Source organism: Melopsittacus undulatus, chromosome 5 (assembly GCF_012275295.1).
Source record: "Melopsittacus undulatus isolate bMelUnd1 chromosome 5, bMelUnd1.mat.Z, whole genome shotgun sequence".
NCBI lineage: Eukaryota > Metazoa > Chordata > Aves > Psittaciformes > Psittaculidae > Melopsittacus > Melopsittacus undulatus.
The window spans coordinates 29,799,472-29,826,039 of NC_047531.1; the positions used below are offsets into that span (position 1 = coordinate 29,799,472).

At 41.5% G+C, this 26,568-nt stretch overlaps 2 protein-coding genes across 2 annotated transcripts in view; one reads left to right on the plus strand and one right to left on the minus strand.

Annotated features, from left to right (window-relative positions):
* Window positions 1-3,726: 3,726 nt before the first annotated feature.
* On the minus strand, window positions 3,727-10,738 carry ARMC10 (armadillo repeat containing 10). Its single transcript, XM_005148434.3, has 6 exons — window positions 10,594-10,738; window positions 9,264-9,409; window positions 7,965-8,099; window positions 6,565-6,741; window positions 5,495-5,566; window positions 3,727-4,227 (listed from the first exon to the last, which is right to left on the minus strand). Exons 1-6 carry the CDS (start codon window positions 10,736-10,738, stop codon window positions 3,979-3,981), a joined length of 924 nt encoding a protein of 307 aa, XP_005148491.2. The 3' UTR covers window positions 3,727-3,978.
* A 705-nt stretch (window positions 10,739-11,443) lies between these two features.
* FBXL13 (F-box and leucine rich repeat protein 13) overlaps window positions 11,444-26,568 on the plus strand; it is an 87,112-nt gene continuing 71,987 nt past the window's right edge. The window contains 5 exon segments of the mRNA XM_034062734.1: window positions 11,444-11,518; window positions 20,412-20,515; window positions 22,821-22,914; window positions 24,219-24,283; window positions 26,006-26,160. Of these exon segments, the coding sequence (XP_033918625.1) occupies window positions 11,444-11,518; window positions 20,412-20,515; window positions 22,821-22,914; window positions 24,219-24,283; window positions 26,006-26,160 (493 nt within the window).

Here is a 26,568-nt window from a genome sequence, read left to right on the forward strand (position 1 = left end):
TGATTCACTGGCAAATGATTTTTCTGTCAATGATTTGTTTAGGTCTATGGGGATGTGTATTATTTTTTGTTCTTGCAGTGCATTACATTTTACATTCAGAAAAGACGCATTATTTCCCTGCTATTTATAAACATGAACTTCCAGCAACCAGTTCAAACCAGTTAATGAGATTTCATGCTAGGACCAAACTGAAGGAACCTTTTAACTGTTGGGAAGTGCCACAAGTCTTAAAGATCTTAATACCAACCAAAAACAGCACAAGGAGGTAAAGATCCATTAGTCCAAGTTCATGCTGAGAGAGGGTTCAGGAACAGAGGGCTACACTTAATGTAAGAAAACATAGCTTATATTCCTTTGGTGAGATTCATATTTGACAAATGTCAAGATTTCTTTATTTGAAAAGGTTATTCTAATATGGCCTAGATGTAATCACCAGTATTTGTTCAGAACTGGTTTAAAACTACTCTCAGTCATTTGGTGTTCATTTTGGGAGGGTATTTAAGGTGAAGTCTCTACTGGGCCTCTTATTTGCACAACAGCTTGAATAACAAATTGGATAATATAATGCATCTCATGTTCATAATACTGCGAAAGACACTAAGCTGTGCAGGATGCTTTGAGTACTGTGAAGGGCGTGGTTAAAACTGAAGTGTTCTGTTTGTTTTCCTGTTTTCAGAAACATCAGTAGACTCTTCTGTAAAGTTCTGTATTTTAGAAAGAAAGAATGAAAGTAAAATACAGAACACAGATAAGCAACCACACAGCAGAGAAGTACTGACTTATGAGAGCCAGAGACTAAATGTCAGTAACGGCATCCATTTCAGTTTGGATCTGTTCGCTCACAGCATTTATACGTAAAATGGCGTCTCTTACACTTGGTTTGGGGCTGGTAAGATTTCATCTAGGGTGTGGGATAAAAAAGTTAGACATTCTGGTGTGAAGACACTTTGAAGAGCCTTGCATGATTTGAAAACATATTAACAGTGTTGTTCCATGAAGAAAGCAGTTACTGTAACAAGGTTTCATGTACTTTTAGAAAAGGGGACAGTGGTTACTTGTTTCTGACAGCTGTCAAAGGATAATTATCAAAAGGATGATATCTGAAAAACAACTTTTTAGGTCACAGAAAAGAGAGGGACATCTAAACATCTTCATTGCTGAGCTTAAGAAAACACATACATATCAGCTATACCTGGAACAGACTAGTCTAAGTTCTTGTCAGAAGAGAGAGGTGAGATTGGCAAATTCTTTGTGCCTGACCTAGCATTTGTTTCTCTTTGTTAAATACAGAAGCAGAAAAAAACCCCCAGATCTACAGAAAGTGGCAAAGCATTAATTGTTCCAAAATGAGCAGTGGTTTTGGAGCAATGGGAAGGAGAAAGGGACATTCAGTGTCAACGCAGCAATTGTCAGGGTTCTGACTGGGAATCAGGCCAACTTTTGTTTCTGTCTTGATTGTATTCCTGATGAGTTAAAACTACCCAGGCAGATGAACTGGATACATGTAGCTTTACCCCCATATTGATCAGGGTGTGTTGGATTATCAAGGTCACATTTTTCTTGCAGCTTTAGCTATTTGCAAAGCTGCCTACTGAAAATAAATACCTATTGAATTTCAGAAAGAGGGGAGAGTAATAATTCAGTGAGAGCAGATTGGGTACAGTAACGTGGCAAGGTGAAGCATCTGGTAAGAGTATAGACAGTACAGCTCTTAAATGGTACATGGGTGGAAAGCTTGTTTTCTAGCCTTTATAGCTGACACTTCTTACTTGCTCTATGATGCGCTATTGTGGAATCTTTAAGGGTCTTAGTTTAGTATGAAGTGTTTTCTAATATGTTTTATGTTCATCAATGAAACTTCCTTCAGGATCTTTTACACGATGTTTGTACATTCTCCACTTAATTCTGAATTAACATTGGATTGATGACTTAAAACTTTATGGGAGTCTTATTCTGATGGTGTTCCAGGTGCAGAGAAAAAGGAGTAAAACTCCCCAAGGAAAACAGGTTCAGGGGCTGCCACAGGACAGGAAGCTGATGTAAAAACGTGGATGATACTGCTCTAGTATAGACTTTCTTTAATAAAGGTAAGATTGTTGAATTGCAATTGCAGATAAACTTTGATTCATAACAAAATATTTTTTAAAAATATATGCTTTCCTTAAAGTGACAATTTTAAAGCAAGATAAAATTCTTTTGCTTTTATTCAAGTGTATAAACCTTGATGGTTGTGGCTGATTGCACTGCAGTATAGCCAAATGGGACAGATACACTAAGTATACAAGAGCATAGTTTCATATATTCTGTGCAGGTAAGGTGAAAAAACACAAGCCGAGGAACTTCAATACGCAGTTTGCATTGCAAATAGTGGTTTTGTAGGAAGTTGATGCTAGTTTGGCATTGGTTTTATTTATTATTTTCTAAGATTTGCCTGCCATCATTTAGTAGATGTCAGACTAATAAAATGTAAATGCCTAATCTCTAATTGCTGAACCTTCAATGCACCCTAGGATGCCATTTGCCTTCTTGGCCACAAGGGCACATTGCTGGCTCATGGTCATCCTCCTATCCAGCAGGACCCCCAGGTCCCTTTCCCCTTCACTCCTTTCCAGCAGGTCAACCCCCAACCTGTACTGGTACTTGGGGTTGTTCTTCCCCAGATGCAAGACTCTACACTTGCCCTTGTTGAATTTCATCAAGTTTCTCCCTGCCCAACTCTTTAGCCTGTCCAGGTCTCGCTGAATGGCAACACAGCCTTCTGGTGTGTCAGCCACTCCTCCCAGTTTAGTGTCATCAGTGAACTTGCTGCGGGTACACTCAGTTCCCTCATCCAGGTCGTTGATGAAAATATTAAACACAGTGGTCCCAGCACCAACCCCTGAGGGACTCCACTAGTAACAGACCTCCAGCTAGATTCTGTGCCATTGACCACAACTCTCTGCCTTCTTCCTTTCAACCAGTTCTTGATCCACCTCACTACCTGATCATCAAGCCCACACTTTCTTAGCTTATCTATGAGAATGCTGTGGGAGACAGTATCAAATGCCTTACTGAAATCAAGAAAAACCACATCTATCGCTCTACCATCATCCCTCCACCTAGTCACTTCCTCATAGAAGGCTATAAGGTTGGTCAAACATGACTTCCCCTTCATAAAACCATGTTGGCTGTTCTTAATAACCCCCTCATCCTTGATAAAGGTATTTATTCAACAGCTGCAAATACAGTAACAAAAATTCTTTTTGACACTGAGAATACTTTAATTAGTTTCTCCATTTCAGATGTTCACTGTACCTCTGGAAGTTCAAGTTTTAAACTATTCCTTCCCCTGGTGTACATGTACCAGCTGTCCAGTGGTTTCTCAGTATTAAGCTATTGCTTTTATCTTGTTCATTAAAAAAATAATGTTATGCTCTATTAAATACATTGAATTCTCTTTTGTAGTAACTGATTTGACAGGCTGAGAAAGTTTGGGCTGTTCAGCCTGGAGAAAAGAAGCTACGTTGAGACTTCATAGCAGCCTTCCAGTATCTGAAGGGGGCCTGTAAAGATGCTGGGGAGGGACTGTTCATTAGGGTCTGTAGTGACAGGACAAGGGGTGACGGGTTAAAACTTATACAGGGGAAGTTTAGATTGGATATAAGGAAGAAGTTCTTTAAGGGTGGTGAGGCACTGGAATGGGTTGCCCAAGGAAGTTGTGAATGCTCCATCCCTGGTGGTGTTCAAGGCCAGGTTGGACAGAGCCTTGGGTGACATAGTTTAGTGTAAGGTGTCCCTGACCGTGGCAGGGGGGTTGGAACTAGATGATCTTAAGGTCCTTTCCAACCTTAGCAATTCTATGCTTTGTGCCTAATAATAAGGTACTATTTAGTATTTATGGGGTTGTTTTATTGTTGCTTGTTGGGGTTTTTTTAGCCCATCATTCCTAAGGTGAGATATTTTCATCAGGTCACTCTCTTCTTTTTAAAGAAGGAATCACTACTGTGTTAATATCCTCACAACTTGCTCTTTCACTTCTGCATCAGGGTGATGCAACAAAGACGCCAGTTTCTGAGCAAAAGCAGTAGAGTCCCCAAAGAGTTTAAAGAAAATGGAACTTTCACTGTATTGGTCCATGGTGCCATCTTTGTTGTTCACATTCTTTTTCAAGTTTGCTGCAAACACCAGGGCTCTAAGCAGAATATCTCTGTTTGTACAGTTGTCAAGAAGTAACAGCAATGTTGGCACCTAGGACACACAAGAAATAATCCACACTTAATCACCAGCACTAAGTACATGCAACTAAATCTTACTTGCAAAACATGAAGCTAAAATACACCTAAACCATCAAAACCAGAAACCCTGTCAAATACCAGAACTCCATATGCTGTCAAAACAACACCAGAAACTTGCCCAGCATGCACATTTCCTCTGTGAAAGGACTGGCTTGTGCATCACAGGCTAATAAATGCTTTGTATGTTCCATCTCCAAAACACGGCTGTCTGAAAAAAAAAATGTTCCATCATCAAAATATGGCTGGCTGGAAAATTCCCATTTGGAAGAGAAGGTATGCTTTCCCCTCGAAGATATTGCTTTTGCTCTGTGCAGTGCCCTGAATGTTTTTGTTAGCACATCTGATAAATGAGAAAAGGAGACACTTTGGACTGGAATGAGTATTTAGCTACCCTAATCTTGTTTTAATAATGAGAAACCAGCAGTATCTAGACAAGCTTTGTTCACAGCAGATAGCTAGCTCAAAAATAAAAGGCACTGCATGTTTTAAGGAACTTACTTTGGGGAAGAAGATGCGGCATCATTTCCATCCCTAACTATGTTTTGATATGAGGAAATTATATGAAATATAAACCTGTATGCCAAGGCCAGCAATAGTCAATGTCAGATACAGTTCTGCAGAAAAACTTAAATCTGTGCGCAGGGAAAGTTCATTTAGAGTGCTCAGAAACAACATTTTTATGGCTGCATTTGAGTAAAAGAGTGTGGATCTCAGTGGAACTTGGTTAAGTACAGCATGTTAGCCATAGAAACAGCTGCTGAGAAAGCTCATTTACAGTACTGAGTGTATCTGATGTTTGTATCCAGTCTTGAATCTACATGCTGACTGCATGTCTGGAAATGAGGCTTTGAGTACTTTGCATACAAAAGTTCATGGTACTACCTCTTTGGTGCAAGGGGAAGATGAGAACAGGCTTCTGCAAGTTCTGGATTGATTATCTGGATAGTACACAGGAGGCAGGACCAATTGTCCCCAAGTGCATAGGCTCTGTGACTCTCTCTCTGCATATACAATATCTGTATTACACTAACCTCTGGAAGAAAGCTACCCTGTGAGAGAATGCACACTTTGAGCTATTCATCTTAACCTGGTACTGCCTAGGATTTTACCTTGGAGTTGCATATATATTTCTAATACATTAGAATTCTAATGCATGCACACACCTACATGCATACACATGTAGAAATGTTAAAAATACAATGAAAGAGCAAGAACCTTACTTGACCTCTGAGAAGATGTCTTGTCATGGCTGGGTTTGCAGATAAGTTCACAAGTACTTTCAAAACTTGAATCTGAAATGAGGAACACACAAGTTTACTGCAAGCTCCAAAAAAAGTGAGTACAGCAGTAATGGCCATCAATAATATCAGCGTTGACTTGGAGAGGAAAAGGTAGAATGGGTCAGCTAACATCATGAGTTGTGACTTCAGTCAAATCGCAAAAGGGTCCTACAGGAAATCCGGGAAGAGACTTTTTACAATGGCATGTAGTGATAGGACAAGGGGGAATGGCTTTAAACAGAGGGGAGACTGAGATTAGACACTAGGAAGAAACTCTTTCCTACGGAGGTGGTGAGGCGCTGGCACACGTTGCCCTGAGAAGCTGTGGCTGCCCCATCCCTGGCAGTGTTCAAGGTCAGGTTGGACGGGGCTTGGAGCAACCTGTTCTAGTGGAAGGTGTCCCTGCCCATGGCAGGGGTTGGGACTGGATGAGCTTTAAGGTCCCTCCAACCTACACCATTCTATGATTCTGTGATCTTGAATAAACACTGAATTTCATCCCTCTTTGAAGTTTTTCTTTCAATATTACAGTAGTTCACAAATAAGCACAGTTTCTTTCTGCAGTCACTGGGGTTGCAAGAGATGCAGTAAGCATAATGGAGTAGAAATCCATAACTTAGGTTACTGCTGCTTGGCCTGTTTCCCTGGAGAGACTGATGCATCAGTGAAGCCTTTCACACACACATTCTCCTTGCTCTTTGATGCAGGCAATGTTTAGTGAGCAGGAGAGAATTCTGGAGTTGCTATAGCAAAGGCATAGGACAAGAGCAGTGCACACAGCACATGCTGTGGTAGAGCTCTAGCCCAGTGGTTCTCCTATTAAGATTCCTTTCCTCCCCTCTTTCTGTATTTACACTGAGAAAGCAATCTAGATCCATATTTTACAGGGTTTGTGCACTATGTGCTATCATTAACGAGTATTTGATTTTCTAAGCAGAGTCTAAACCATTTTACAAAATCAGTAAAACAGAGGAAAGTAAAGCAGCTTCACAAATGGTTTGTAATAGCACCTGTGTCCTTTCAGTTCCTTCTGAAAGCAAATGAAGGAGGCATGGAATCGAGGTTATCATCTTAGGGTGGTAGTCACTGGTAACAGACATATTTGTCAACAGTCGGAGTCCAGCTAGCTGCAGGTCAGAATTCAGGGGAGCTGATTCAACATTCCCACACACTTGTGTAATATATACCTGGGGAAAAAGAGAAGTCATCTTATTATATAAGCAGTGACCTAGCTACAGGAGTGTAAACACCTCTTGAATACAGCTGGCTGGACACATAACCTGATTAAGGTTCTTGGAAACAAGCACCTGGTTGGTTTGTTTTGAATACATTCAAACATTCTACTGCCATGACAGAAGCGGGTGTCACAGAGTTACGCTCGCTAACCTTCCTGAAGCATCAACTGCTCTGAACACCCAAACTGCTTTGGCTCCATCTCAGAAGTGGAACAGCTGCTTTGAGGAGTTATTTAAAATAATCACAGCAACTAGCATCTCCTTAAATGTTAAGAACAAGTTAAGGACAAGTCTTGGAATGAAATCCTTTCTTCCAACCACATGGCCCATTTACTAGTGTTCCTCCATGGGAACAGTGATGACAGCTGACATTAACAAGTATTATTTGCATAATTTTCTTCTGTACATCAGTATACAACAAAGCCAGGGATCCCAACTAAGAAAAAAACCCTACTTTACCTTTACCAAAGGAGTTGTTTTCTTCCTATGCCTATATAAATACTTGCTGTTGGCAAGCACTACTTGAAAAAAAGTTCCTCTGTGGTAAAGATGCTACAAACTACCACAGAACTGAACTGTCTTTTTATCGAGCTCATGAGAACACTAGGAAGAATCTTCAAATCTGCATCAGCTCACTGCTTGGACACTTACTGGTCTACTTACTAATCTGATACTGTTTAAAGTGGATGTTTTCTGATAGTTGATCCTTTCACAGCTATAGCATCCACTAAACTTACCAGTGGGATTTACAGGTTTTACATTATTCTTTTAAGATGAAAGTATCACCCTGAAAAACTGGTCTCATACAAACCCAGAGGATCAATGACTGCTTTATTCTGCCTTGCCTAAGAAGTCATGCTGAGTTCAGTCTGTAGCTCATCCTGTTAAAACAACCACGGCTGGTGCTCTAGGTCTCACATAGTTTTACTATAAACTTAGCAGCACAATCTCTGTTTTGTAGTGTTTGGTAAAAGCTGGACACGAACTGCTTAGTTTCCTAGTTGTCTTTTTAAAGAAGTAAGTGCCAGTGATGCAGTGGACTCTTAAGCTATCTCTGGGCCTTGGGACACACAGATCATCCAGATCTGCTGGCTTCTATGTCTGACATCAGAACATTTTGGCATCCTGGTTTGTATGTCTCGATTACTTTGTTTTTTTCCCTTTAAGAAACTTACCTGTATCTCTTCCTGATTTTTAATATTCATACTCAAATTATTAAGTGCATTCAGTGCTTTTTCTTTAACTTTGGGAACACAGTCTGAGAGCATCCCTCCAATAACAGAAAGGCCACCCAAATTCCGGATTATATCCTGTAATGCAAACCAGATATTTAATAACATTTTAAAGAACCAGATTTAATGCTGAAGGCTTTTCTCAAAGTTTTCATTTTTAACACAAATGGAATGTGTGAATGAAGACTTCCAGAATAGATTGCCTTGTTTAAAGAGATAGTAGGCATTGCTTTATTGCTTCCACTGAAATTAAGAATAGTCCTGATTAGGGCCAGAGTATTATTTTGACATTATTTAACAAGGGTACAACACCCTTCTGTTTAAAATCTAGTCTGCAAAGCATGCTTAAAGCAGTTTAGATTATAAAGAACCAAAGGTAATTATTGCTTAATGACTTTATAGAACAGCTGAGACAGGCCACAGTACCTAGAGGTCCTGACTGAACAGAATTTTAAGCTGCAGCTTTCTTATTATTATTATTGTGGCAGAAGTTCTAAAACTGTATCTTTTCCATTAGACTTTATCTTTTAAAAGTCTTTCTCACTTAGACTCAAACTATCACTGGAAAAACGTGTACTGAGTTCAAGAAAATGAAAAATGGGCCAGTGTGTGTTTGGATTCAGTTATATTCTGAGGAATTTATATTAAGAAAACAGTTCTGAGATGCCAGAATAGGCAGCTGTTGTAAGCACAATACAAAAAGGGCAGGGAGGTAAAAAAGGTGGACCTGCCCTGGAGGTTAAAACCTTTACAAAGGCATGAAAATCTGCATTCAGCTTAAAGCTTTTCTGCATCTTATTTCCAATTTATTTCAAAAGACATGGATAGCTGGAAAGCTGCTAAGATGCAAATAGCATACAGCTCTGTAAAGACAATTAATTAAAGATAATAATTATAGAAATAATTTAAATTATCTCAGTAAATTTCAGATCTGATCATAAACCCTTCTTCAGTTCAACCCTTTCTTTAACTATAAGCAATAAAGCATGTATTTTCAGTACATTTAAAATACAGAACTCTGTACAGACTTTAAGTTGTACAAACATTAGGCTTAGATAAATTCTGTGAAGCTAGTAAATTCTATTATTTGGGATAGCAGAAATTGAGGCATAGACATAAAATGGATTTCAGAACACAAGCTATACAAGCTCTCAATTCCATTTCCCTCTTCAGCAAAACAGCACCTCTCATCTTCCGTGCTGAATGGTATTGCAATGTTGTTTTCTGCAGAACAATACTTACTTGGTTTACAGAGAAGGCAGCACTGTTGCCAAGAGTGATTAAAGCTTGCTCTTGAATTAATGGATCATCTGTGGCATGCAGCAAATAAATAAGTTTCTGTAGAGCATCTGCATCCATGGTATGGGTTGACACTGGAGTACTGTTATCTGTTGGCATTTAAAAATGAAATACTTCATACCAAGTTTGGGACATTTCACTTTGTTACCACTTAATGTTTTTTACAGTGCTGAGGTTTAGCTCGCAGTTGCAGGACACACTGTTCTAAGTTTGATTGCACCCACTTCTCATATTGTGGCAAAAAGGCTGTTTAACAACAACAAGACTTCTGTCCTTTTTCCCAAGTCCTCTGACTTCTTCTTAGCAAAGTAGAAAATACAAGGAACACATAATAAGAGCTTTAAGTACATTACTCATTGGCTAATCAACAGCAAACCTTTCAAAATTATTAGGAATATTCCCCAAACTTCACTTTTTTAACTTGTGTTCCCTGAACTACCATGTGGAAACCTGCCTGGACACTGCATGAGAACAAAACTTCTGACTTGCAGACTACTACTTCCAGAGATGATAACAACGTTTTGTAAGCACCCTGAGGTCCTTTTGACAAAGCAACAGCCGCAATGCTAAGAACGCTGCCCATCATGGCATCACTCCACCAATCGAGAAAGGCAGTTTCTGAGTCAGTATGATGCCATGGAGTCCCTGGCTTTGATAAAAGGGTGACACAAATGCCATCAAAGACCATTTTCAGCCAGGTTGGAGGCAGATCTACTTAGCTAGGTGAAGAGCCTGAAGACCTGAGCTGTGACTACAGGACTAGTCATAGTTGACATGAGGTGACTTTGGAGAAGCTAACCAGTCCTTTATAATTCCATGTATTTTCTGCCACCATCTCAGCAGGCATACACCACAGTAATTCTAGGGGGAGGTCAAAGGTAATTATGGTAATCCAAAAACTAACTTGGAAAACAAGATTATTTTTTTACCTTCATCTAAACACTTTGTTTAGCTCCGGATTACAGGGGAAACACAAACAACTTTAATAACAGAACAGCAAATCAGTCCATTAAATAAATACACTGACTGGAAGTACGCTGTAGGGGACTTTAAAGAAATAAATTAGTCTTTTCTAAAAACACAACATGCCCCAGAGGCCTTTAAAAACGCCGCCTGGCTGCTGCTGCGGGAGGGCCGGTGCGCAGCGCCGTGCTGCCCCTCTCACAGCCGGCAGGGCAGAAACCCGGAGCCGCGCTCCCGAGGCCCGAGCAGGGCCGCGGCCAAGGCCGGAGCCGGGCTCAGGCCCAACCCACCGCCCCTCGCCGCCCCTCACCTGGCGACGGGCCCCGCTCCGCCCCTCCCGCAGCCCGCGGCCCCCGCCGGCCGCCCGCCGCCAGCCGCCACAGGCAGTAGCAGGCTCCCGCTCCGAGCACTATGACCGCCGCTCTCGCCGCCACACCGCCCCGCGGCTCCCCCATGCCCCCGGCCCCGCTGCCGCCGCGGGAGCCTCCACCCCATCCGGCGCAGACTCCCGCCCTCCCGTAGCCGCCGCACGGCCCTGCCGAGGCCGGCTCTAGTGTGCATCATTCTCTGCGGGGAGGATGAACGTGCCCTTTTTCATGGCTACCACGCCATTTATAAGTACATTAATTAGACCACACACAACCTGCTCCTTAAACAGTTACAGTGTTTTAAGAAACACAGCAATATGTTAAAAGTACACAGGCTGGAAATGCTCGCCTCGGGGTTACATCAACCTGCTGGCAAATCCCCACCCCGCTGGTGCTGCCTGTGCTCGTCCTCTTTAAATCCGAGCTCCAGGGTACGATTTCTCAGCTGCTGCCCCTTCGAACACCCTGCACCGCAGATGTGCGGAGCCTCCCCGACGCACACCGGAGGCGGCAGCAGCAAACGCTCGGCTCCAAGCCAGGCTGGTGGGAGCCAGAACACCGGGATCCTGGCGCCACTCAAGCAGTAATAGGCAGATGCTCCCCTCTCTGCCCCCCACTATCCCGAAGGTCCTCCACCGCTCCATGTCCGCTCCGTGCGGAGCGACCAGCGGCTGGGGCGGAGTCGGTCCCTCCGCTGTTCCCGCTGGCGGCGGGCGGGGCCGTGGGGCTCTTGGGCAGCTCACGGCCGCGGCCCCGTTGCTACGCAACCGCTGCCGGTGCGTCCTGCACGCCATGGAGTCCCTCAGGACGGCGAGCCCCGAGCTCCGAGCTTACTTCAGCCGCCACAACCTTCTCGACGTGTACGAGGTACCGGCGGGCAGCAGACACACCGCGTCCCCCGCTGCAGCGAGCAGCGGCCCACGGCCACCCCAGTGCCCGCCGGGACCCCTGGCCCGAGCACCGCTCGGTGCTGTCCGGAGCGCCATGGCCGCCCCTGGCCCCCCACCTCCCGGCCGGAGGTCGTTCTGGAGGTCAGCCTGGTCCCCACTGGAGCCGGCGGGACCACAGACTCCCCAGTAGTATTGGTGGGAGGCAGCTCTCTCCCCGCTCCCCTGATCCCTCAGCAGTACCCTGGAGGTGGCTCCGTGCGTCCCTCAGCCTTGGCCAGGGTATTTCATGCCCCGATGCTGGGCTCTGCTTGCACAGGGCATGTTTTTGTTCTGCTCCTTATGTTAATGGTTTGCTTCAGTTTGTGAAAACTTTAAAGACAGAAGAAAGATAGGACAAGGTAATTCCACTTCTTAGTCCATACTTAAATGATGACTGAAATGATAGAATCAACTCGGTTGGAAAAGACTTTTAAGATCATAAGGTCCAACCTTTACCCCAGCACTGCCAAGTCCATCACTAATCCGTGTCACTAAGGGCCTCGTCTGCACGTCCAGGAATGGTGACTTAACCACTTCTCTGGGCAGCCTGTTCTAGTGCTTGACAACGCTTTTGGTGAATAAATCTGTCCTAATATCTAATCTAAACCTCCCCTGGCACAACCTGAAGCTGTTTCCTCTGGTCCTATAGCTTGTTACTTGGGAGAAGAGACCAACACCCACCTTGCTACAGCCTCCTGTCAGGCAGCTGTAGAGAGTGGTTAGGACTCCCCTGAGATTCCTTTTCTCCAGGCTGAGCAACCCCCAGTTGCTCCTCATCACACTTGTTCTCCAGACCCTTCACCAGCTTCATTGCCCTTCTCTGGACCCACTCCAGCACCTCAATGTCTCTCCCGTAGTGAGGGGCACAGAACTGAACACAGGATTCAAGGTGCAGCCTCACCAGTGCTGAGTACAGGCGGAAATGAAGACAAACACAGTAAACTACATTTGTACCTTTACTAGATTTGCATAGTTCTTCAGTTTTAATTATGAAAGCACCTCTAGGCTTCAGCTGGATACTTCTCTGCTTCCTGAGTGCTGTGTGTGCCATCTTCTAATGGCCTGTCAAAGGTAACGATGGCAGAAGACCACATTTCAGATATTGGTGGATTATTGGTGGATTTATTGGTCTGGGAATAAATAAACATCCATGAAACATTAGAGAATAGAACTGTTTGTCAAAAGGATGGGGAGGGGGGTGGGGGGTGAGGGGTGAGGAAAACAGAGTTGGTGGGTGTTTGACCCAATTCTCTGTATTTCTTTAGTTTCGCCCATTTGTCACATTCATTTTTGCCTACTTCAAAACCTGCAGCTTTTCAGTTTCCTTAAAACAAAGGCACAATGCACAAATACAAGTTTAAGAGACATCCTGATGCTTTTAAGCTACTAAAAATAGACTGTGTTTGCAGGCAGCTGCTGCAGCCAGGATTTCCATGGGAACATTAATATAGAAATCTTGAGACAATTAGAGTAATTATAGAGCAGCACTGCCAGGCAGACCTAGTACCTCTCCTCAGAGTCTGTCTCTTGACCATTCCTTGGTTTTTTAACCACAGGAAAAAAAAGGTGTATTTTTTTTTATTCTGCAATAGCTTATATTTACATATAGCTTCTATTTACATATACTTACATTTCCAAGCTAAAGTTATAAATACCTTTGTAGCAATAGGGTTAAGATTAAAGGGAGTTTCTTAAAAGAAAGACAGTTTAAAACCTTTCTAAGTTTTGTTTTCTTATTTCTTAGAGGTTGGTGCTTGCTGGTATCTAGCATATTTTATTTCATTTTATTACATTTTAATTTCTTTATGAAGTTACAATATGCTTGGTATGAGATCATACTGGTCCATGTATTAAGAAACATCAAAACTAAGCCAAGACCCATGAACATTTGTACACATATTCTCAAAATTAAAGATAGAGAGTTCTAAAATGGCCATTTGTTTAAGTCTTTTTATGGTTAGGTTGTGGTTTGGACATGGTCCAAACACTGCTGGAATTCAAATAATTGTGTCCAAACAGTTTGGATTTCAGTGCTGCATCTGAGCATTTCACTCCTGTCTGATTACTGTCTTTCAGTTCTCATCCAGATTTACTTTTAAACAGTCTCCATAAAAAGTCTGTAACCCTGCAAACACTATGCTGGCTTTTGAAATCATATTTTGATGAATGTCCAGGTGTTGTCAGGATGTCGGAGACTTCAAGGATAGTCTTTCCTGATTAGAGGTTCATTAGTCCTGTTTTTCTTTTTCCTGGTGTTCTCAGTTGTACTTTTCTTAGTCTACCTACACAAGCCTTTCTGGCTACCAGTTCTCATCGTAAATCACTGTCGTTTCTCAGGTCTCCTGACCCTTGAAGAGATCCTTCTATCTGTTCAGGCTCTTTGATAGTAATGCAGGTTTCAAATTCTTAACTAAATACCCATGGAGCTTTAACTGAGTACCTGTGGAGTTTGACTATATGGCTTATGGAGCTGAGTGGTGTTTGTCATACATACTTTGTTAATGATTGGTGTGAAATTCTCTTGCTTTACAATCCTTGTTTGTCAGCTGCTGTGAAGTTTATCAGTACATGCTTCCTTCAAGTTCCTGCAACTGCAGGGAGTGTAACAGAGCCTGTCCATGGTGTCTTCACTCTGCTCCACTCTCTGTTCAGTTTATCCTGGCATATGCTCAGGTTTCCTAGGGAACTAACATAGGGTAGATTCTATGCATATCAACTGCATTCCATCCTGGAAGTCACAGCTGCATTTTGTCCTAAAATACCCTTAATATTGTAATATTGAGGATGTTGGGGGATTGAGTGGTGGTCTCTAATTTCTCCCATTATTCCACATGCTTTTTGGTAGTTAGTTACTCATTTCACATACAAGTATACTTTCAATTGTTTAATGTTATGAATAAGTAAAACTTACAGGTTGAGAAAAATTGTTGGTGATTCTTTTGGATTGTCGAGAGTCTTGGAGAAGCCTAATAGAAATAGCCAGACTTGTACTGACCTAAGTATCACTGAAGAGTATCTGAATGGGGATTGCAAGACCAAGTCATACTTATTAAAGTTTTATAAAAGAATTCTCAAAGGTTAAGCAGAGGCCTCGCTTTTCCTCTACATGGCTGGATCGTTTGGATTTCAGAATGTTGGAGGGATTTTAGAACATCCAAAGGAAAAAAAGTTCTTTGTGTTTGCTTGAGAAAGGGGAAAAGAAGGTAAACAAAACTTGTACTAGTGAACAGTGGCGTTCATAGGGCAGACACGTACTGGCTTAAGCCAGCAGAGGGAGTAGCCGACCATCGTTGGGGGTGGCTTTGGGAAATCTATCCACAGGAAAATTCATGATGAAATCCATTTAACTGCCTGTAAAGTACTTAAATGATATTATATCTCTTTAATTACGATTATAAATGATGGATTTATAATATTTTCTTAGTATAATCAGCCATCAAGACATATATTGCAAATTACATTTTTGTTAAGAAGATTGAAGAGATGTTAAGGTTGGAATCGGTGTGTTGGTTAGTGTTTGAAGTATTCAAGTTATCTGAACTAGAGACAGTTGCCTTTCACTGTGCCTGTGCATAAGTAAAAATTCTTTTATATGACTTCGTATTGATCTTAGAATCATGGAATCATGTAATGGTTTGGGCTGAAAAGAACATTCAAATGTCATCTAGTCCAACCTCTGCTGTGGACAGGGACATCTCTCACTAGATCAGGTTGCTCAAAGTCTGTCCAGCCTGACTTTGAGCACTTCCAATGATGGGGCATCCATAGCTTCTGTTCAACGACCTTCAAACATCCCTTCCAGTTTACATTATTGTCTGAGTCTGTTTCTACGTGGTGTTCTGATCAGCACATGGAAGGCCCTCTCCCTGCCTGCCCTGCTCTCTGCCACTACAGAGTGAGGCTCTACTTGACAGAGCACCTTCTCCTGCCTGTATTGTTGTGCATGGCTTTTGCTCTGTATCCATAGCATGGTTTTGATTTAGAGCCTTTGTCTTTTCCCTTAACCTCCCATCATGCTTCCTGAAAAGAATTCAAGCATATACTCCACATTAAAAATAGCAAGAGGCCATGTGTTGAGAGTAGTATTGTATCATTTGAATTCCCACGGTACATAAACCATTATATTGTTGTGTTCTCTTGATCCATCAAACATGTAGCAGTTGCTTCAGGTATTTCCTAGTTTTACAATTTAGTTTTATATTTATATCTAAACCTGTTGTATGACGGTGATAACAAGTCAGAATCAATGTAGATGGTAGAAAACAAAGCAAGTATTTCTACCCAGTGAGTGCATAGGTGAAAGGCCATGATTTGGGAAGTTAAATGTAAGTGAATGGTGAGATTGGGTAGTCAGAATTTTGGTGATGATCTTATAGAGGCCTGAGCAGAACTTTGCATGGCAAAATTTTGATGTGCACCATCTAACAGCAGTATGGGGAGTGATGGTAGTGAAAAGTGGGCAGAGACAACGAGAAGCATTTCTCTAAGTGTCAGGGCTGAAGCAAAATGTAAAACCTCAGGTGTTGGTTTGTGATAACTCATCAAAGGTAGTTTCTTTGTAAAAGACAGGGGGAAATACAAACAAGAGTGTGTCCCAGGACAGAATCTTCTACAGTAATATAGGTTAATGTCTAGTTAAAGATACACAGTCATGTTTTGAAATTTTTACCGGGCACAAAAACTTCTACTTTATAGTTTCCATTAAATAGTCACTTTAATAAATGCGATTTCCCTGTATACTTTAAAGAATCAGTATACTTTGGACATCCTCACTGTATGTGAGCTCACAACCCAGAAATAAATAATCTATGTCCTTTAACTAAAGACAGCTAAAGGGCAAACGAGTAAAAATGGTTCCTCAGTTATTATGCAATATTACTAAGAGATAGTGCAAAGCAGTGTGATAATGGCAATCCTGAGAAACAAACCTTTCTTAAAACTGCATTTTGTGTTCAATACTGAATACAAGATGAGTTTCTGGCCATGCTTCCCATTCAACATCTTACTTCACAGGATTCATCTTGTTTTAAATTTGGGTTTATAAATAATTAAAATGAACCAATATTTTATATAGTCTTTCTTTAATGAACATTTAAAGCAATGCAATCCTTAGTAGGAATTGTTAAAGAATCATAGAATCATAGAATAGTTAGGATTGGAAAGGACCTCAAGATCATCTAGTTCCAACCCCCCTCCCATGGGCAGGGACACCTCACACTAAACCATATCACCCAAGGCTTCATCCAACCTGGTCTTGAACACTGCCAGGGATGGAGCATTTACTACCTCCCTGGGCAACCCATTCCAGTACCTCACCACCCTCACAGTAAAGGATTTCTTCCTTATATCAAGTCTAAACCTCTGCTGTTTAAGTTTCAACCTGTTACCCCTTGTCCTATCACTACAGTCCCTAATGAATAGTCCCTCCACAGCATCCCTGTAGGCCCCCTTCAGATACTGGAAGGCTGCTATGAGGTCTCCACGCAGCCTTCTCTTCTCCAGGCTGAACAGCCCCAACTTTCTCAGCCTGTCTTCATATGGGAGGTGCTCCAGTCCCCTGATCATCCTCGTGGCCTCCTCTGGACTTGTTCTAACAGTTCCATGTCCTTTTTATGTTGAGGACACCAGAACTGCATACAATACTGCAAGTGAGATCTGATGAGAGCAGAGTAGAGGGGCAGGATCACCTCCTTCAACCTGCTGGTCATGCTCCTTTTGATGCAGCCCAGGATACAGTTGGCTTTCTGGGCTGTGAGTGCACACTGAAGCTGGCTCATGTTCATTTTTTCTTCATTCAACACCCCCAAATCCTTCTCTGCAGGGCTGCTCTGAATCTGTCCTCTGCCCAACCTATAGCTGTGCCTGGGATTGCTCCGACCCAGGTGTAGGACCTTGCACTTGGCATGGTTAAACTTCATGAGGTTGGCATCAGCCCACCTCACAAGTGTGTCAAGATCCCTCTGCATGGCATTCCTTCCCTCTAGCGTATCAACAGAACCACACATCTTGGTGTCATCGGCAAACTTGCTGAGGGCACACTCAATCCCACTGTCCATGTCAGCGACAAAGATGTTAAACAAGACCGGTCCCAACACCGATCCCTGAGGTACACAACTCTTTACTGGTCTCCAGACAGACATTGAGCCATTGACCACAACTCTTTGAGTGCGACCATCCAGCCAGTTCTTTATCCACCGAGTGGTCCACCTATCAAATCAATGTCTCTCCAATTTAGAGACAAGGATGTCATGTGGGACAGTGTCGAACACTTTGCACAAGTCCAGGTAGATGATGTCAACTGCTCCACCCCTGTCCATCACTTTTGTAGCCCTGTCATAGAAGGCCACCAAATTGGTCAGGCAGGATTTCCCCTTAGTGAAGCCATGCTGGCTGTCACCAAGCACCTTGTTGTTTTTCATGTGCCCTAGCATGCCTTCCAGGAGAATCTGCTCCCAGATTTTGCCAGGCACAGAGGTGAGACTGAATGGTCTGTAATTTCCCGGGTCATCCATTTCCCCCTTCTTGAAAACGGGGGTTATATTTCCCTTTTTCCAGTCATCAGGAACTTCACCTGACTGCCATGATTTTTCAAATATGATGGCCAGTGGCTTTGCAACTTCATTCGCCAGCTCCTTCAGGACCCACGGATGGATTTCATCAGGTCCCATGGACTCGTGTACATTCAGGTTCTTAAGGTGGTCTCAAACCAGATCCTCATGTACAGTGGGCCCAAGGTCTAGGTTTTCACAGTCCCTGCGTCCGCCTTCCAAGACTTGGGTGCTGTGGTCAGAGCCTTTGCCAGTGAAGACCGAGGCAAAGAAGCCATTCAGAACCTCAGCCTTCTCCAAGTCCTGTGTAGCCAGTTCTCCCGAAAGCTTCCAGAGGGGGCCTACGTTGTCCTTAGTCTGTTTTTTAGCCGCTACATACCTATAACATCCCTTCCTGTTATATTTAACATCCCTTGCCAAGTTTAGCTCCAATTGGGCCTTAGCTTTCCTAACTTGGTCCCTAACTACCCTGACAACATCCCTGTATTCATCCCAGGCCACCTGTCCTTGTTTCCACCTTTTATAAGCCTCTTTTTTCCTGTGAATTTTTCTCAGCAGCTCCTTCTCCATCCAAGGAGGTCTCCTGGCCCTCCTGCTGCACTTCCTTCTAGTTGGGATGCAACACTCCTGAGCTTGTAGCAGGTGATCCTTGAATATTAACCAAGAGTCTTGGCCCCCTTGCCCTCTAGGGCTCTATCCCATGGAACCTTGCTAAGCAGGTTCCTGAAGAGCCCAAAGTCTGCTCTCTTGAAGTCCAGGGCAGTGAGCTTACTGCACGCTCTTCTCACTGTCTTGAGAACCTCGAATTCGACCATCTCGTGATCACTGCATCCAAGACTTCCCTGGAGAGTCACATTTCCAACGAGCCCTTCCCTGTTGGTGAGCACGAGGTCAAGCACGGCACCTCTCCTTGTCAGCTCCTCTATTGCTTGCAGAAGGAAGTTGTCTTCCACACAATCGAGAAACCTCCTGGATTGCTTGTGCTGGGCCGTACCGTCGCCCCAGCAGATGTCAGGGTGGTTGAAGTCCCCCATGAGAACAAGGGCCTGTGAGCGTGAGGCTTTTCCTATTTGTCTGTAGAGTTCTTCATCCACAGGTTCCTCTTGATCGGGCGATCTGTAACATATCCCCACAGTAATGTGTCCCATCACCGATTTCCCCTTAACCCTGACCCACAAACTTTCTGTTACCTGATCACCTGTTCCCAGACAGAGTTCCATACTCTCCAGCCTATCCCTAACATAAAGGGCAACTCACCCTCCCCTCCTACCGGGCCTGTCTTTTCTAAAAAGCCTATAACCTTTCATTCCAACACTCCAGTCAAAGGAGCCATCCCACCATGTTTCGGTGATGCCTATTATATCATAGCCCCTAGATGTGCCCACATTTCTAATTCCTCTTGTTTATTCCCCATGCTACGGGCATTTGTATAGAGGCATCTGATCCGAGCTCCAAATGAAGCTGGTTCAGTGGCTGGAGTGGCTAGAATATTACTACATTGCTCAGAGTATTTATTATAGGTGTTGGCAACTGACTGGGTGTGTTGGGATGGAATGATGCTCCCCTCCCCCAACACAACTAGTTTAAGGCATCCTTGACAAGTCTGGCAAGCCTCCCAGCAAAGCCACTCTTCCCTTTCTTTATCAGAGCAGTTCCACCAGCCCCCAGTAGGCCTGGCCTACAAATGTGGGCCCCATGTTCAAGACTCCCGGACCAGGCCCTGGTCGTACAGCGAGTGCTCACCATCCCGCTCGCCTGCTCATGCAAACTGCCTCAATCCGCTCTGTTTGCCCGCTCTGGTCGCCGCGCTCCCTGGGTAGATTTTTAACCACTCAGGGCTGGCGCCGCTCCTTCTGTCTCTGCCCCCGGTGAGTCACCTCCTCGCGGGAGCTGAGCTCTTGGGCGAGTCCTGTCAAGGACTTGGGGCTCCCTCCTCAGTGGCTCTTGTCACTCTGAGGTGAGGCACCTGGACACTGATCTCCCCCAGCTCCGCTCCGGTCTTACAGGTGTCCTCTCTCAAGCTACTCCCCTCAGCAAGTAAATACCACATATTTTATTACTATCCTAAAACCAGTGCTTTGAAGTCTAGCAATTGAAATATGTTGATACATGCAATATTGCCTTTAAAACTTGAATGAAAAGGAAGGTAAGTGATAAAAAGAGACACATGTGTTTTACAGAATTCAGAGATGCAGGTAAACTTGTGTTTATTTTAATGGTTTCATACCTGGATGTTACTTTTCTGTTGACATAGAGGCATTAATTTGCAGTTTCTTTTTGCAGGTGCTGCTTTGTGCTGTAATTGGTATGCGTCCAGAAGATCCACTGAAGTTTTTAGAAGAAAAGCTCAGAGAAATAATGGAAAAGGGATTAGATGCTGTTTTATGGTACATATGAAATGATTGTGTCTGTGCTCTGTAGTTTAGAATATTGAACGTGGACTTTCAAAACATGCTAATGTGCAGCTCCTATCAGAGTTACTTCCCTTCTTGCTCTGATTTGCACATATGATGAAGTAATCTCATCGTTCAAGTGTGTTTCATGAAAAGTTGTGTTATGTAAATATGCCACCCTTGAGGTTTATAAATTCTGCAAGTTTCGAATATCAGGAAAAAATCTCCAATTGGTGCAGAGGGAAGAGCAACAAGCTATAATGATATTTACATTGACATAAATCACTGAGAAGAGGGAATACCCTCTTTTCTTACTTGATGGACTTCATCCAATAATGTAGTTTCATTTGTAGCTGTTGCAGTTGTGCTGTAATCAACCCTAATGTTTTAGGATATCATCAGGATTAATGAAGCTGCAATAAAACTTTAAACATTGAGAAAAACTTCTGCTCAGATTGTAGTGCATGCAAATAAAAAAAATGATGAACAAAATTTCATACCAGTCAGAATGCCTGGAGCAAAAACTGCTGGGAAGTGAAAGAGCTTTGTACAGGGAGGAGATAGAAAGTCTTAGTTCAGTATGAATTCAATTCTCTGTCGCATGTAAAGTCTATACAATACAGATTTAGAGTTCAGTTAAGTAGGTGTGCTGTCCCTAATGCCCTAATGTCCCTAACTCATAGAATCATAGAATAGTTAGGATTGGAAATGACCTTAAGATCATCTAGTTCCAGCCCCCTTGCCATGGGCAGGAACACCTCACACTAAACCATATCACCCAAGGCTTCGTCCAACGTGGCCTTGAACACTGCCAGGGATGGAGCATTCACAGCCTCCCTGTGCAACCCATTCCAGTGCCTCACCACCCTAACAGTAAAGAATTTCTTCCTTATATCCAATATAAACCTCTGCTGTTTAAGTTTCAACCCATTACCACTTGTCCTATCACTACAGTCTCTAATGAAAATGAATAGTCCCTCCACAGCATCCCTGTAGGCCCCCTTCAGATACTGGAAGGCTGCTATGAGATCTCCACGCAGCCTTCTCTTCTCCAGGCTGAACAGCCCCAACTTTCTCAGCCTGTCTTCATACGGGAGGTGCTCCAGTCTCCTGATCATCCTTGTGGCCCTCCTCTGGACTTGTTCTAACAGTTCCATGTCCTTTTTATGTTGAGGACACCAGAACTGCATACAATACTGCAAGTGAGATCTGATGAGAGCAGAGTAGAGGGGCAGGATCACCTCCTTCAACCTGCTGGTGACGCTTCTTTTGATGCACACTGAAGCTGGCTCATGTTCATTTTCTTATTGACCAACACCCCCAAGTCCTTCTCTGCAGGGCTGCTCTGAATCTCTACTCTGCCCAACCTGTAGCTGTGCCTGGGATTGCTCCAACCCAGGTGTAGGACCTTGCACTTTTCATGGTTAAACTTCATGAGGTTGGCATCAGCCCACCTCACAAGTGTGTCAAGGTCCCTTCCCTCCAGTGTATCAACTGAACCACATGGTTAATGCTAGGAAAATTAGCATCTTTTGCAATGTGAAGAAGCTGTTCTTACCTTGCTTTTGTGTTCTGTGCAGTTGTCACTTCTGGTTGAAGTTTTAGTAGGAGATGGATAATAATTCCTTAATTTTTGGCCCCACTCAAGCAGAGATCTCTGGAGATCTCTGGACCTCCAACTACTTTGTGTGCATTGATTGACTTTATTGTTTACTTTGCATTATTTGTGATGTCTTTCCTGGAAGTTGAAATCTGACTTCTCTTTTAATTTTGGTCCTCTGGTAAATACTTTTTATTTCAGTACTTTTCACGGGATTATAATGGAGCATAGTAATTTCTGATTGATTTGTCTCTTGTAGAGTTTCTTCTTTTTCTGTAATGAAAACAGAAGTTTACCTACCTAGACATGGTCTGTTTGCAATAGCAGGAAACATTGCTCCAGCTACAGATAACTTGAAATGGTTGTTCAGTTAATATTAAGATGAGAAATAGAATACTATAACTGTCAGGAAATGTCCAAGATAGATATTACATGGAATGTATTAAGCTCTGATGTACAGAGTATTTCAATGTAGCTCTAAGAGTAGCAATAATATTAATATTATAACTAGTTTTCATATTTTGTAAACTTTTAAAAATGGCTGCGCTAGGTATTTGTAATGAAAATAATATAGATCATATTCTTTTAACAGTAATGTTAAAAAACTGTAACTGTAGCTAATCTAGTAGGTACAGAGAAAATATGCATTTTCTTTTGGGGATACTAATATGTTTAACATAACTTACTTTTCTTTTAAAGGTGTATGTGTACAGATCTATCTTTACACCCAAAATTTAAGAGGATTTCAGAAACGTACCTGAGCACTGTTTTTGGACTAGATGTTGAACAACTGGTAAAAATTATTGAACATTTGCATTAACTCTATGCTGTCAACACATTTTCTAATACAGAATATTCATATTCTGTTTTTAAGTTTTCTCATGTTATTCTTCTATAGCTGATGTGAGCAATATAATAATTTGCTTTTCTTTCTATTGATACTGATTTGTATCCAAAACTTAATATAATCAGAGGTGAGCATAACATCTAAGCATGTGGTGGGGAACAAGTAGACCATAATTTAAAAAGAGTTCCCCATAAATACAAGTCTACTTTCAATAGCATGTTTTTTCTATGTGTTATTTGGTTTTACTTAGGCCAGTTCCTAAAACTGCACTTGAACTATAATGAATAGTTACAGCATTATTGTACATGAAGCAATGGGGAGGTAAATGTTTTGGTTTTACTGATCCAGAAAGTTCACCTGTAGAGAAGAAAAACTCATTTTATAATATTCAAAGGAGAAAGGTGCTGAGTGACCATGCAAGAAGCAGTCTAAGCAATTTAGTCAGTAAGTTGGCATGCAGTGTGACCAGATTTTCCTCTTAATTACTTCTGTATAACTGCACTTAATTCTGTCTTAATCTATCTGTACAGTGAGTTTACCGCAATTTCATTTCAGCCGTTTCCTCTTCTACAAACCACTCAAATATTATGAGTCTGAAATTGGAACGGTTGATTTATACAGTATATGTATAAATATACAGATAGGTTGCAGTCAAATCCTCTTACAGATTTTTTTAGGAGTAAGAACAATAAAAAAGGTAACCGCCAGTATTTCCTGAGGCCCAATTGCTATTTGTATATTCAAAGGAACATATTTTCTTTTACAGAGATATTCTTGGCTCATAGTCTTACACAGTTTTGGTTTTGTACAAGTTCAAACAGGTTTATTAAAATACCAATGAATTAGAGACATGTAAATAGTTTACATAGCAAGGAAACATAAAACTATTTTTGTAAAGAGTAACTAAAGTATTTGTTTAATATGCTAAATTGTTGGATACAGCTCATCAGTAAAAGAGTGCATATGAGCGATGAAAGATGAAATTTCAGTTATTGAACTTTCCATCAAGCACACATGCTATTTCTGTTACATATGCTAATTTTGCTTTTCCTTTAAATTCTGTGTGTAAACCCAAAACCATAATTTGCAGACAACAGAAAGTTCTACTTAAATATTCATCTTTTTAGAATAGATACTTTAATTTGGACCAATAAACATGGAATATACTATATTTCATACTTTTGTCTGATTTTCAAATATTAATAATACAGCACTCTTTTGTGTAGTAATGTCATAAATGATTTGTTTAGATAACTGAAGGATGTGCCAAAGCATGGAGCTTTTACAGCAGAAACTTAATGAAGCTGTATTTTGGGTAAGTGTATGTATTATACATATACCTCAGGAACATCTTAGGAAAAAGTATTTTACCAAAGCAATATTTATGTTGTTCCATAGTTTGGGGGAGGGAAAAGTTTTCATTTTAATAGATCAATGCGAAGAGAGATTAGAAACTTAGATTTGGCTTTATTTTTCTTCAGTAATGTTGTTCTGTGTTGAAAATAGTCAATTCTGAGTTCCTGCTTGTTCCAGACTGAACAAAGGCCTTTGACATTTCTGTACTTCAATCAGCATTATTTACTAGTCATATGGTAGTATGCCCAGAAGTAAAAGTATAACTTGTGTTTGGTTCTGAAAGTAAAAGATCTGTGTTCTCTTCTGCTTGCTCTTAGGTTTCCTGTATGCTTGGGATTAGGTTACTCACGCTTTATGTAATCCAATTTCCCCTTTTTAAAAATTGGGATGTTATGTTTGAAATAGCTTATGTTTGAAAATCTAATCATAATAAATAAACATGTTCACTGATTTCTTTGTTGAAGGTATCTGTATCAAAATTTAATGATCCTTCATTTAGAATAGATAAGTTTGGACTATTTTGTACTGAAAAGTGTGCAACGCTCATTATAGAGGAAATACAGCTCTGCCAGGAACAGTGGTGTAAATCCTTGCTAAGCATCATAGAATCACAGAATTGATAGGGAGGTGAAGATTTTCAGGCTATCCTTTGATTAGCCTTGGTGATCACTTGCCTAGGCTGTTTTCAGCCATCTTAAGAATCACAGGTGTTAGAGACATAACAATCTCTGCAGACAGTTTATCCCAGTACTGCATAATCCCTTCTACTAGAAATATCTCGCTAACATCTGGGCCTTCCTTGCTCTAAGAGGACCCCCCTCCTCCCCTTTTTTTAGTTTTTGTCTTACACAGCAGAGGCATGGAAGATTATTCCTTTTCCCTTTACAGCAACATTTTGATGATTGTCTGAGCTAACAGTTTTGTTTAATTATTACAGAACTTGGACTGGAACAGGAGAATGTTCCATTTCTGATTGCTCCCAGCTATATGAAATGAAATTATTATTTTTTTTTTAATTTGAAATGAGAGATATTTTGGCAAATGAGAGTAGTCATATAAAATCTAACTTACTCAGTAATCTCTCCAGCAAATCAGGTACAGACAGATAGTGTATTTTAATATATCAGCAACATATGATTCATTTGAAATACGTTTTTTTTGTTCTGAATCTAATTATTTCTTTTACTTAGCTTAGAAGAGATTTTTTTAATCAAAGTTTAAAATTGTTAAGATATACATGGAATTTATATTCTATTACATTAATTTTTATTTGTATTGCCAAGAAAACGCAAGTAACATTTAAGTAAATGGATGTATCTAGCACATTAGAATTATTTTCTATACACACTCAAGTGTCGTCCCATAATACAGATATATACATTAAAGTATAGCTGGCAGCTGCAGGAGAATGTGATGGTGGAAACAAGCAACCTTTTATTGCTCATTTCTGTAGAATATTGCAGACAAGTAGAAATTTTATTAAAATGAGTGGATTACTACTGAAAAGTATTATCATGCTTATTTTATTTAACTTATAAACAACAAACAACAGTTTTATTCAGAAGTTTATATTCTTAAGCTTGACTGTTTTGTAATTTACAGCAAATGGCAGAGTTCTGTAGATTTTCCTTCGTTCAGGTCAGGAGCCATATTAAATTGTTCATTCTAATTTCCATTTCAGAGGATGGTTAAAATATCACCTGCTGAAAAAGAATAAAAGACAAAAGGCAGAACAGAAGGTGGCTTTAGCAGTAGACCATTATAATGTGCAAATAGTAAGAATTATTGTACAGAAGTGGAGTATGTGGGTGAATATTCACAAGCAAAAAAGGACATGTAAGTCTGTATAGCTGCTTTGCATAAGACAAACAATGTATTGTATAAAAGAAAACTATGCTGTATACTTTAAATATGCTTGGCCCCACTATTTGTCTAGCTGTCTTTTTGCAGGATACCATTCACTGGTTGACCTGTAGCAACTTGATGCCATGAATGCCATGAGAGGCAGTTCCCTCTATTTGTTGTTAGGATAGGTGGTGCTGATACTCTTCTCTAAAGTCTGAGCAGTGATGCTGATGCAAACAAGGCCTGGGGGTGTTAGGGAAGTGAAATGTATGTCAGAAGTCCAGAGTGGAGTGAATCAGGATGCTTATATTGGAGGTGAAGAGTGCAATGATCTAGGGATAAACCAGAAGGGATCACAGAGTTGGAATCTTGACTTAAGTTAGAGGGAATGCATGATGT

Coding starts and splice junctions, on each gene's coding strand:
- ARMC10 (XM_005148434.3), bottom strand. CDS start 10,738: ATGGGGGAGCCGCGGGGCGGTGTGGCGGCGAGAGCGGCGGTCATAGTG. Junction 8,100..9,263: donor CTGCCTTCTCTGTAAACCAA/GTAAGTATTGTT, acceptor TTTGCATTACAG/GATATAATCCGGAATTTGGG. Junction 4,228..5,494: donor GACATCTTCTCAGAGGTCAA/GTAAGGTTCTTG, acceptor TGTGTGTCCTAG/GTGCCAACATTGCTGTTACT.